The sequence below is a fragment of the Mustelus asterias genome, chromosome 26 (genome assembly GCF_964213995.1).
Source record: "Mustelus asterias chromosome 26, sMusAst1.hap1.1, whole genome shotgun sequence".
NCBI lineage: Eukaryota > Metazoa > Chordata > Chondrichthyes > Carcharhiniformes > Triakidae > Mustelus > Mustelus asterias.
In genome coordinates this window covers 41,313,917-41,327,398 of record NC_135826.1, presented here as the reverse complement: position 1 = coordinate 41,327,398, position 13,482 = coordinate 41,313,917, and the positions used below count along the sequence as shown (strand labels likewise).

General features: G+C 47.7%; 1 protein-coding gene across 2 annotated transcripts in view; it reads right to left on the bottom strand.

Annotated features, from left to right (window-relative positions):
- The window catches only part of LOC144479625 (3',5'-cyclic-AMP phosphodiesterase 4C-like), a 330,099-nt gene that overhangs the window by 291,344 nt on the left and 25,273 nt on the right, over positions 1–13,482 (bottom strand). For both annotated transcript variants that reach the window (XM_078198561.1, XM_078198559.1), the window contains exon 2: positions 7,238–7,329. In XM_078198561.1, coding sequence (XP_078054687.1) covers positions 7,238–7,303 — 66 coding nt within the window. In that variant the 5' untranslated portion in view covers positions 7,304–7,329. The remainder of the gene's footprint in view (positions 1–7,237; positions 7,330–13,482) is intronic.

Below are 13,482 nucleotides of genomic sequence, written 5' to 3'. Positions count from 1 at the left end.
GGTTGTGGAATCTCTTCAGTCTGCCTATCACTTGCTGTTTGGCACACAAGCAGTTCTGCATTACAGCTTCACCAGGTTGACATCTCATTTTTAGGTATGCCCGGTGCTGCTCCTGGCATGCCCTCCTGCACTCTCCGTTGAACCAGGGTTGGTCCCCTGGCTTGATGGTAATGGTAGAGTGGGGGATATGCCGGGCCATGAGGTTACAGATTGTGATCGAGTACAATTCTGCTGCGGCTGATGGCCCACAGTACCTCATGGATGCCCAGCCTTGAGTTGCTAGATCTGTTCAAAGTCTGTCCCATTTAGCACGGTGATAGTGCCACACAACACGATGGAGGCTATCCTCAATGTGAAGACAGGACTTTGTCTCCACAGGGACCATGCAGTGGTCACTCCTATCAATACTGTCATGGACAGATGTATCTGCGACAGGCAGGTTGGTGAGGATGAGGTCAAGTACATTTTCCCTCTTGTTGGTTCCCTCACCATCTGCCGCAGTCCCAGTCTAGCAGCGATGTCCTTTAGGACCCAGCCAGCTCGGTCTGTGGTGGAACTACTGAGCCACTCTTGGTAATGGACATTGAAGTCCCCACCCAGAGTCCATTCTGCACCCGCCACCCTTAGTGCTTCCTCCAAAGCGGTGTCAACATGGAGGAGCTGATTCACCAGCTGAGGGGACGGTGTGTGGTAATCAGCGGGAGGTTTCCTTGTCCATGTTTGACCCGGTGCCATGAGACTTCAAGGGGTCCAGAGTCAATGTTGAGGACTTTCAGGGCAACTCCCTCCCAACTGTATACCACAGTGCCGCCACCTCTGCTGGGTCTGTCCTGCCCGTGGGACAGAACGTATCCAGGAATGGTCATGGTGACACCTGAGCCATTGGCTGGAATTCTCTGACCTTGCCTACTGCTGGGATTATCTGGCCCCATTGCTGCAAATGAAGACTTGGCTGAGCGCCAAATCTCCATTTTGGTTAGCAGCAGTGATGGGGTGTGCGAGACTGAGAATTCCGGCCATGATCTAGAAGGTATGGGTTATCACATGACTTGCATGGGGAAATCAGACTGATCTCTGTAGGACACAATACGAACTCCCTGGGGAATGGTAATTAACCAACCAGGTGGAGTTCGCATACCGAGCCCTGTATAAAGCAAGACCCCGAGAGGGTCCATTATCATTTAGCCCCGACTGGGACCTGTTGTGTTCACCACAGGCTTGTGATTTTTGTTTATTTTATTTTGTGCAATAAAAGCACTGTGCCTCGACAGCCAACTCCTAGAGTTATGATAATATAATTCCATGTGTATGACTATATTAGGCTGCTGCCTTACTAGTCTGAGAGACAGCTCTCCCAGTTTTGGCACTTGCTCCCAGATGTTAGTAAGGAGGACCTTGCAGGGTCAACAAGGCCGAGTTTGCTGTTCTAGTCTCTGGTGCTTGGGTCGATGCCAGGTGGCCCATCCAGTTTCATTCCTTATTGTTCTATTTGTGGCTTGCTAGGCCATTTCAGAGGGCAAGAAAGACAACATTGCTTGGGGTCCAGAGTCACATGTTGGCCAAACTGGGTATGGACTTCCCGAAAAGGTTGTTAGTGAACCAGTTGGATTTTTACGACAATAGTTTCATGGTCATCATTAGACTTTTATTGAGTTTTTAAATTCCAGAACCTGTCATGGTGAGATTTGAACCTAGGTCCTCAGAACATTCCCTCGGGTCTCTGGATTAAGAATCAAGTGGCAATAACACTGTGCCACCACCTCCCCAAGAGAAACATTTTCTCTAAACTGATCAGAGTTCTGTTCCCAGTGAAACCAGAGCAGAGACCTCTCCACAGCTAACCACCCTTGCAGCAGGAATAAGGAAGTGACACCAGTTGTGTGCTGGTTAAACCCTTGTCTGGAGTAACTGTGTTGAGTTCTGGACAGCAAACCACAGGAGGGGCACACTGGGCCTGTTGACCAATCAGGGCCTCACTTCTAAAGTTCTAGTCATCCTGTTCAAATCCCTGCTTGCCCCCATTCCTTCCTGCACTAACCGTCTCCATTCCTACTGACATCCTCTGCACTCCTTCAATCCTGGCCCCAATTTTGATTGCCCAGGCCCCAAGCTTTGGCATCCTCATCCTAAATGGGCAGTGGCAAGCACTGATGCCTCACAGCGTCAGGGACCCGGGTTCAATTCTGGTCTCAGGTCACTGTCTGTGTGGAGTTTGCACATTCTCCCCATGTCTGCATGGGTTTCCTCTGGGTGCTCCAGTTTCCTCCCACAGTCCAAAGATGTGCGGGTTAGGTTGATTGGCCATGTGAAATTGACCCTAGTGTCGGGGGTGGGGGGGTTAGCAGAGTAAATATTGGGGTTGTGGGATTGGCCTGGGTGGTATTGTGGTCTGTGCAGACTTGATGGGCCAAATGGCCTTCTTCTGCACTGTAGTGATTCTATGATATTATTCTAAACTTCTCCATCTCGATCTCTTCTTTAAAAAGCTCCATCGAGCCATCTTCTTTATCTGGGCCTTTGCTCATCTGTCCTGACATCTGGCTCAGCGTCACTCCCTGCTGGCCAGGATTCACTGAAGAGTGACAAATTCTATAGACGATTCGGGAAATGAAATAAAGAGAGAAAGAAGCTTCCATTTCAAAAGGATTAGACACCCCATGGGTGACTGAATACTCAAAAGGACTGCTCAACCAACGCAGTGCTTTTTTTGAAGTGTCGCTACTGTTGCAACGTAGGAAAAGCAACAGCCAATGTGTGCACAGCAAGATCCCACAATCAGCAATGTGATAATGACCAGATATTCTGTTGATTGAAGGATAAATATTGGCCCCAGGACATCTGGCAGGACTGCCCTGGATCTGATGTCCACCTAGGGGGCAAACCTCAGTTCAATGTCTGACCAGAAAGATGATCCAACTGAATAGTGAAACGGGCTTGAGAGTTTGAAAGGTCAACTCACTGTTGCTATGAGATGAATTAGCTCACATAGATGGGGAATTAAACGCATGACCTTACTGGCCTGTGGGCCTCAGTTTCACAGTGCTCCTATTCATTCCATTCCATTCCATTCATTCTATTTTAACATTTAAGAAAAACTTGGATGGGTTCATGGATAAGAGGGGTGTGGAGGGATATGGTCCAAGTGCAGGTCAGTGGGACTAGGCAAAAAATGGTTCGGCACAGACAAGAAGGGCCAAAAGGCCCGTTCCGGAGCTGTAATTTTCTATGGTTCGAAATTTCTAACGATTCTGACAATAAGATTTACGTAAACATGACTGAGTAAAGAAGAGATAATTCTGCCATCTGCTGTCCATGAGAAATTTTCAAACTCTGCTCATTCCCCGCTGTTGCAGCTTAGCAGGAGTGTGTTCACTGGCAGGGGGATCTGGCACCAGGGAGCTGCTCAGGGCATGGGTGAAGGAGTGTGAGTTAGTGGGATGGAGTGGTTTGGAGTCTGAGGGAGGGTTCAGAGCAATATTCCTTCTCAGCTGCATGGATGTGCTGACATTCCGCGTTGTGCAACAAAAACACTGTGCATGGCCAACATGGAAGATATTCGTCTTCACCAAACCAGCCAGGCGTACAAAAAAAATAAAAGGAACATTAGGGGCAGACCAGTGGCACATTCTCCGTGTCTGCGTGGGTTTCCTCTCACAGTCCAAAGATGTGTGGGTTAGGTGGATTGGCCATGCTAAATTGACCCTAGTTTCAGCGGCATTAGCAGAGTAAATATGTAGGGTTACAGGGATAGGGTGAGATTGTTTTCAATGCAGGCTTGATGGGCCGAATGGCCTCCTGTACTGCAAGGATTCTATGATTAGTTGTTGGGGTTGTATAATCATGGAGTCATTGAGGTTTACAGCATGGAAACAGGCCCTTCGACCCAACTTGTCCATGGCACCCTTGTTTTAAACCCCTAAGCTAGTCCCAAATGCCCATGTTTGGCCTATATCCCTCTATACCCAGCTTACCCATGTAACTATCTAAACTTTTTAAAAGACAAAATTGTACCCGCCTCTATTACTACCTCTGGCAGCTTGTTCCAGGCTCTCACCACACTGAAAAAACTGCCCCTCTGGACCCTTTTGTATCTCTCCCCTCCCACCTTAAACCTACGCCCTCTCATTTTAGACTCCACTACCTTTGGGAAAAGATATTGACCATCTAGCTGATCTATGCTCCTCATTATTTTATAGACCTCTATAAGATCACCCCTCAGTCTTCTATGCTCCAGAGAAAAAAGTACTAGTCTATCCAGCCTCCCCCTATAATTCAAATCATCAAGTCCCGGTAGCATGCTAGTAAATCCCTTCTGCACTCTTTCTAGTTTAATAATATCCTTTCTATAATAGGGTGACCAGAACTGTACACAGTATTCCAAGTGTGGCCTTACCAATGTCTTGTACAACTTCAACAAGATGTCCCAACTCCTGTATTCAATGTTCTGACGAATGAAACCAAGCATGCCGAATGCCTTCTTCACCACTCCGTCCACCCGTGACTCCACTTTCAAGGAGCTATGAACTTGTACCCCTAGATCTATTTGCTCTAACTCTCCAACAGCCTACCATTAACTGAGTAAGTCCTGTCCTGGTTCAATCTACCAAAATGCATCACCTCACATTTATCTAAATTAAACTCCATCTGCCATTCATCAGCCCACTGGCCCAATTGATCAAAATCCCATTGCAATCCGAGATAACTTTCTTCACTGTCCACTATGCCACCAATCGTGGTGTCATCTGCAAACTTACTAACCATGCCCCCTATATTCTCATCCAAAATCATTAATATAAATGACAAATAACAATGGACGCAGCGTCGATCTCGGAGTCACACTGCTGATCACAGGTCTCCAGTTTGAAAAACAAAATAACCCTCTGACTTCTGTCAAGAGCCAATTTTGTATCCATTTAGCTACCTCACCCTGGATCCTGTGAGATTTAACTTTATGCAATAACCTACCATGCGGTACCTTGTCAAAGGCCTTGCTAAAGTCCATGTAGACAACATCAACTGCACTGCCCTCATCTACCTTCTTGGTTACCCCTTCAAAAAACTCGATCAAATTTGTGAGGCATGATTTTCCACTCACAAAGCCATGCTGACTGTCTCTAAATGCCTGTAGATCCTGTCTCTCAAAATACCTTCCAACAACTTATCCACCAGATGTGAGGCTCACCGGCCTATAGTTCCCAGGCTTTTCCCTGCAGCCATTTTTAAACAAAGGCACAATATTTGCCACCCTCCAATCTTCAGACACCTCACCTGTGACTATCGATGGTTCAAATATCTCTGCTAGGGCACCCCCAAGTTCCTCCCTAGCCTCCCACAATGTCCTGGGATACACTTCATCAGATCCCAGGGATTTATCTACCTTGATGTGCTTTAAGACTTCCAGCACCTCCTTCTCCGTTATATGTACAGTCCCCAAGACATCACTATTTATTTCCCCCAGTTTCCTAACATCCATGCTTTTCTCAACAGTAAATTCTGAAGAGAAATATTCATTTAGGATCTCACCCATCTCTTGTGGATCCGCACATAGATGACCTTGTTGATCCTAGAGGCCCTACTCTCTCCCTAGTTACTCTTTTAGCCTTTGTGTATTTATAGAAGCTCTTTGTTTTGGCAGGTAAGGCAAAAGAGAATCCAATCTTGTGTCCCCTTTTTGCTCTCCTGATTTCTCTCTCAACTCTACTCCCCATGCTCTTCAAGGGATTCACTTGATTCCTATGCATGTCATGTGTCTCCTTCTTCTTGACCAGGGCCTCAATATCCCGAGTCATTCAGGGTTCCCTACTTCTACCAGCCTTGTCCTTTACTCTAAGAGGAATGTGCTTACCCTGAACCCTGGTTAACACACTTTTGAAAGGTTCCCACTTACCAGGCATCCTTTTGCCTTCCCACAGACTCCCCCAATTAACTTTTGAAAGTTCCTGCCTGATACCATCAAAATTGGCCTTGCCCCAATTTAGAATTTTAACCTTTGGGCCAGACCTATCATTCTCCATGGCTATCTTTAAACTAATAAAATTATGGTCACTGGTCCCAAAGTGATCCCTCACAAACACTTCTGTTACCTGTCCTTCCTTATTTCCCAAGAGGTGGTCAAGTTTTGCCCCCTCTCTAGTCGGGCCATCCACATACTGAATGAGAAATTCCTCCTGAATACACAACAAATTTCTCTCCATCCAACCCTCTAATACCATGGCTGTCCCAGTCAATGTTGGAAAAGTTAAAATCCCCTACTATTACCACCCTATTTTACTTGGAGCTATCTGTAATCTCCTTGCATAGTTGCTCCCCAATTTCTCGCTGACTATTTGGGGGCCCAAGTGATTTTCCCCTTCTTATTTCTCAGTTCTATCCATATAGACTCAGTGGCCAAACTCTTGGATATATCCCCTCTCAGTACAGCCGTGATGTTTTCCTTAATCAAATGTGCAACTCCCCCTCCTCTCTTACCTCCCATTCTATCTTTCCTATAGCATCTGTACCCTGGAACACGGAGTTGCCAGTCCTGTCCTAAGGGAATTAGGGGATATGGGGAGCAGGCGGGTAAGTGGAACTGATTCGCTTCAGATCAGCCATGATCTTATTGAATGGCGGGGCAGGCTCGAAGGGCCAGATGGCCTACTCCTGCTCCTATTTCTTATGTTCTTATGTCCTCCCCTTAGCCATGTTTCAGTAATTGCTATAATATCCCAGTCCCACATACTCATCCATGCCCCGAGTTCATCTGCCTTGCCCGTCAGCTGTGATGGCCTCCTTTCACTGGTGTTAGGGTAAGGTTAGGTGGATTGTCCATGGGAAATTGCCCCTTAGTGTCTCAAAATGTGCAGATTAGATGGACTGGCCATGGGAAATGTAGGGAATTATGGGGGTGGGGTGGGGAGATATTCTGTCAGTCAGAGAGTTGGTGCAGACTCGATGGGCTGAATGGCCTCCTCCTGCACTGTAGGGATTCTATGGAGCCAGGTATATGGGCCATTTGTCCTCATTTAGATCCATGCCCAGGATCACCAAGGGTTTTGTGGTTGAGAGGTTCTCCTGTGAAAGGGGAGACAGAAACTGGCTTCACACCCCACAGGCTGAAGGAATTGGGGATTTCAGCAAGGCACAACAAAATGAATAAAACTCCCCCAGTGAGAGGCAACTTGGCTCCTCAGAGTGCAGATCGCCTACTTAACAAACATACAATGACTCTGCGGCCTGGGTTTAAGCTCCACCTTACCTCCTGGCCCCCCACAGAGAGCAAGCTCAAACTTTTCTTCATGGGGTAGGCTTCCTGCTCTGCCATCTTCGTCAGACGGATCAACAGACTTTCTGATAAGATAAAATTACATTTATTGAAAACAGGAATATTGTGCCAGCTTGATAATTTATCATTGTTTCTGTGATACACCCATCCCTTTCCTGCCTGCAACGTTCCCACTCAATCAGCTTCCATAGGAGAGGATTTTGTTGACATTCATTCATGGGATGTGAGCATCGCTGGCAAGGCTGATACTTGATGTCCCCTACCCCGAGACAGTGGTAGGCTGCCTTCAACTGCTGGTGGGGGTGGCCATTTCAGAGGGCAGGAAAGGGTTAATCATGTGGGACTGGAATCAGAAAATTCCAGAGTGGGTAAGGACAACAGGTTTCCTTCCCTAAAACATTCATGAACTGGTTGGGTGCTGTTCATGGGCCGAATAGCCTCCTTCTCCACTGTAGGGATTCTATGATTAATCCCACATTGACGAGGTTTTTTCCCCCCACTTGTGGGAACATTCAAAAGGGGCTACAAATAGAAGATAGTTACTAATAAATCCAAACACAAAATGTAGAAAAATTCTTTATCCAGGAGAATGATTGGAAAGTGGAACTCGCTACCACAGGAAGTGGTTGAGGCAAATAGTATAGATGCTTTAGAAAGAAAGTTACAGGACTCCATAGGAAAACAGGGATGGAGAGATATCCCAAAAGGCTACGATGGAATGGATGGAGATTCATGTATAACGTACAGATGGCAAGTACAGATTAGTTGGCCAAATGGCCTGTTACATCATGCATATTCGATACAGTTCGTAGGTCATAGAATCCTACATTGCAGAAGAGGCCATTCAGTCCATCGAGTCTGCACTGACCACAATCCCACCCAGGCCCCTATCCCCATAACCATTTATTAGTCTCCCTGACACTAAGGGGCAATTTTAGCATAGCCAATCCACCTAACCCGCACATCTTTTGATGCTATATATTGTTATGTGGCTCTAGTGTGTTGAATTAAGACTCGTCGTATGATGGAAATTAAGGAGTAAACTAATTGAGAGTCAGAAACTATAGGACGAGTTATGGATGTTGCTGACGAGGGCAGCATTTGTTGCCCATTCCTAATTGCCCTTAGGTAGGTATATAGAGAGAGAGAGAAAGATAAAAGGATTCCAATCTAACTGAAGGGTGGGGGGGGGGGGGGGGGGGGGGGTGGGTGGGTGGTGGGATTCTCTGCCCCACCCCCCGTGCGGGGATCCCGGGGTGGGGGGGTTGAGCCCTCGGCAGGACCAGAAGATCCCGCTATTGTGAACAGCCAGAAAATTCCAGACAAAAAAAAAAGTGTTTCAGCTGACCGGGAATGAAAGAAACGGATTCCTTGGAGCGGGGAAGGGATGTGGAATCCAGATGTCAGAAAGAACCTCTTGACGCAGCAGGGGGTGGAAACCTGGAACTGCCCCCCACCCAGAACCCCCCTCCGCTCCCCCCCCCCCAGGTTTGAGGGGCTGAATGGCTTTGTGTTCCCAGGTCTCCTCTTCTAAGCCATAATTGAAGAAAGTGCCTCTCAACTCCGGCAAACTTTCAATTCCAAAACATGACGGTGACAGTGGTTAGCACTGCTGCCTCACAGCGCCAGGGATTCGGGTTCGATTCCTGTGCTCGGGTCAGTGTCTGTGCGGGTTTCCTCCCACAGTCCAAAGGACGTGCTGGTTAGGGTGCATTGGCTGTGCTAAATTCTCCCTCAGTGTACCCGAACAGACACCAGAGGGTGGCGACTAGGGGATTGTCACAGCAACTTAATTGCAGTGTAAGCCTACTTGTGACAATAATAAACAAACTTTGGTATCACCAGTTACTTTTAGATTAGACCTTGTTTATATTGCCCTGCTTTACAACAACAATGTGCCTTTCTGTGGCACCTTTCATGTTGTTAGCTATCCCAAGGTGATTTAGTGGCTTTTGAGCAGTTGACTTCAATTCTTGGAGTTACTAACAACATTAAGATTAGGATTTGACAGAGCTTTTCATCATCGAGTTTTTTTTTTAAATGTAGGAAAGAAGGAGAAATTGTTTCCACTGACAGGGGAGTCAGGAAGCAGATGTCACAGATTTGAGAAACAACAGTCGGGAGAATTTTGTTTACCCAGTGAGTCGTTGTGATCTGGAAGGCACGGCCTGAAAGAACGGTGGAAGCAGATTCCCATAGAATCGTAGAATCCCTACCGCGCAGAATGAGGCCATTCGGCCCATCGAGTCTGCACGAACACAATCCCACCCAGGCCCTTTTCCCATAACCCCATGCATTTACCCTAGCTAGTTCCCCTGACACTAAAGGGCAATTTAGCATGGCCAATCCACCTAACCCGCACATCTTTGGAGTGTGGGAGGAAACCGGAGCACCCGGAGGAAACCCACGCAGACAGTGACTCAAGCCGGGAATCAAACCTGGGTCCCTGGCACTGAGGCAGCAGTGCTAACCACTGTGCCATCCTGGCTCAACAGGAACTTTCAAAAGGGAATTTGATAAATGATTGAAAAAAGGAGAAATGTTTAGGGCTATGGGGGAGGGGCAGGAAAGCTGGAGTGGATAGTTGTTTGAGAAAAAGAGTTAATATAGACAAGATGAACTGAATGGCCTCATTCCATGCTGTACGATTTTATAGAATAGAATGCCTACAGTGCAGAAGGAGGCCATTCGGCCCATTGAGTCTGCAACGACCACAATCCCACCCAGACCCTATTCCCGTAACCCCACATATTTACCCTGCTCATCTAGGGTCAATTTAGCATGGCTGATCAACCTAACCTGCACATCTTTGGAATGTGGAAGGAAACTAGAGCACCCGGAGAAAACCCACACAGACACAGGGAGAACGTGCAAACTCCACACAATGATCAAGTCCAGCCTAAAATTTCCTTTTGCTATATTTGAATTCACTGGGAGTCAACAGTAGGTTTACTGTTTGCCTTGTGTGTGAAAGCAAAGGCCCGTTTTCCACTTTATCTACCAGCTGCCCCAGTCTCAGTGCAGTGGAGAGAAACATGACCTTCTCGGAGTTCTGACTGTGTACAGTGTGACAGTTTGGCAGCACTGAATCCCCCACGTGTGATACAAGGTCGAGGACAGCCTTGAGGGGTGAGCTGGTGTTTATTTCACTTTCCACAGACTTCTCTCGAAATGTCACCTGGCTTTTCTCACTAATAGCAGCAAACCGCAGAGAGGGGGCAGGGGAGCTGATTCTTCAGTCCCAGTCAGACACTGCAGGTGATTATCCGGTTCCCGTCCACACACAGAAAGTGTGGAGGATGGAGTGACTTAACCCATCACCTCCTGACTTCCCAGAGGCAAGAGAGTTCACTCACCACGCTAGGCTTTACACTTAAATCATAAAATCCCTACAGTGCAGGAGGCTGCCATTTGGCCCATCGAGTCTGCACCGACAGAAGATCTCACCCACGCCCTTGCCCCATCCCCATAACCCCATGCATTTACCCCGCTTATCCCCCTAACCTACACATCTTGGGACACGAAGGGCAATTTAGCATGGCCAATCCACCTAACACACGCATCTTTGGAGTGTAGAAGGAAACCGGAGCACCCAGAGGAAACCCACGCAGACACGGGGAGAATGTGCAAACTCCACGCAGACACGGGGAGAATGTGCAAACTCCACGCAGACACGGGGAGAATGTGCAAACTCCACGCAGACACGGGGAGAATGTGCAAACTCCACGCAGACACGGGGAGAATGTGCAAACTCCACGCAGACACGGGGAGAATGTGCAAACTCCACGCAGACACGGGGAGAATGTGCAAACTCCACGCAGACACGGGGAGAATGTGCAAACTCCACGCAGACACGGGGAGAATGTGCAAACTCCACGCAGACACGGGGAGAATGTGCAAACTCCACGCAGACACGGGGAGAATGTGCAAACTCCACGCAGACACGGGGAGAATGTGCAAACTCCACGCAGACACGGGGAGAATGTGCAAACTCCACGCAGACACGGGGAGAATGTGCAAACTCCACGCAGACACGGGGAGAATGTGCAAACTCCACGCAGACACGGGGAGAATGTGCAAACTCCACGCAGACAGTGACCCGAGGCCAGAATTGAACCCGGGTCCCTGGCACCGAGACAGCAATGCTAACCACTGTGCCACCCAGTGAAGATCAGGGTGGTTCTGCTCTGACATTCCTTGTTGCCTTTTGTGTAGAAGTCCAGGGTGCACCATAACTAACGACTTGTCCATGGCCCTTTTTAAAATAAACAAGATCTCCTGAAACCCTTACTGCGGCCTCTGGAAACCAGAGGGCATGCAACCGGAGAAGAGTAAAAAGAGTCAGGGAGCTTACCCACCCCAACACCCGGCCCGCCCTACCCCACGCCCGGCCCACCCTGCCCGGCCCCACCCAACACCCGGCCCCGCCCAACACCCGGCCCCGCCCAACACCCAGCCTGCCCTGCCCACCTATACACTGCCCCTTTGCATCAGGGAACTCGAGACTCAGTTATCACTGGTTAAGAATGCTCTTCAGCCACCAAATTGCCTGCCCACTTCGTGGGGAGGGGTGGCCTTATTGGGCCCCAAAGCCATATCAGCCAACATGGCTAACAGCTGGAACGGGGTCACAGTTCACACGTTTCAGGTCCTGTCAGCTTTCAACCCTCACCTCAGCGCGATCCAAAAATTCAACTCATTCAATTCTGAGATAATAAAAACCATGACTGAGATTTATAAATGTCAATTTATAATGATTTACGTTTGGAAAACATTTTTTATTAAATCTCTTGATTTTTGAGATGATGCAACTAGTCAGTACAATCGTTGCTCTGTTTAGCCAATGAGGATGATGAGAACGAGGTTATTCCAGGAGCTGACTGAAGCGTTCTCTTTCATTCCAAAGATGTGCTGGTTCAGTGGATTGGCTGTGCTAAATTGCCCCCTAGTGTCAGGGGGACCAGCAGGGTAAATATGAGTTATGGGGCTAGGTCCTGGGTGGGATTGGTGTCGGTGAGACTTGATGGGCTGAATGCACTGTGAATGCACTGTGGGGTTCTGTGATTTCCCCTCCTTGCACCTTTTTAAAACATATTCTGATCAAAAAAGCCATCCTAATGTAAACAATTAACAATCTAATCTCAATTGGCCAAGATAAATTGCACAAGTGAATCGATTTGCCCTGAAGTGAGATTTGGCCTGACAATCTGAGAAATACAAAGATATAGAAAACATCAAAAAACTTTCTTGAAACTAAATGTCAGAGCCTTAGCTGTTGGGAGTTATTATTGAATGTGGACCATGTGTTTGCCTTGTGATGCTGACACTCACACAGAACAAACACTGCACCACAGTTTCTTTGTACAATTTTCTGTCTCCCCATTGGCTATGAGATCACAATCTGCATATTGCGAGGCCTCCGAGAATTACAGACTGAGATGGCACCACATGATGGCCCATCATGCCTCTGTTGTTCTTTGACACAGCCAATCCAGTTAGTCCCACTGCCCTTCCTTTTCCCTCCCCATGGGGTTGTAGTTTTGTCTCTTCAAGTATTAACTTAGCAAGGTTCCTTTCAACAGCACCTTTCAAACCTGCAACCTCTACCATCCAGATGGACAAGGACGGCAGACACATGGGAACATCACAATCTAGAAGTTCCCCACCAAGTCACTCACCATCCTGACTTGGAAATATAATCGCCATTCCTTCACTTTCATTGGGGAAAAATCCTGGAACTTCCTCCCTAACAGCACTGTGGGTGGTACACCACAGGAACTGCAGCAGGTTCAAGAAGGCAGCTCACCACAACCTTTTCAAAGGCGATTAGGAATGGTCAATAAATACCAGGCCTAGCCAGCGACACCCTCATCCCAAGAAGAAATAGGAAGATGATATGCTTCAAAAGATACAGGTTTTAAGGAGCATCTTTAAAGGAGGAAGGAAGTGTGGAGAGATGGGGGAAGGAATTCCAGAGCTTAGGGCCACCAATGGTGTAGGTGATGGACACAGGAAATGCAAGGAGGCCAGAATTGGAAGAACAAAGAACAGTACAGCACAGGAACAGGCCCTTCGGCCCTCCAAGCCTGCACCGATCATGATGCCTGCCTAAACTAAAACCGTTTGCACTTACGGAGTCCGTATCCTTCCATTCCCATCCTATTCATGTATTTGTCTCGTTGCCCCTTAAAAGCCGCTATCATACCTGCTCCCACCAC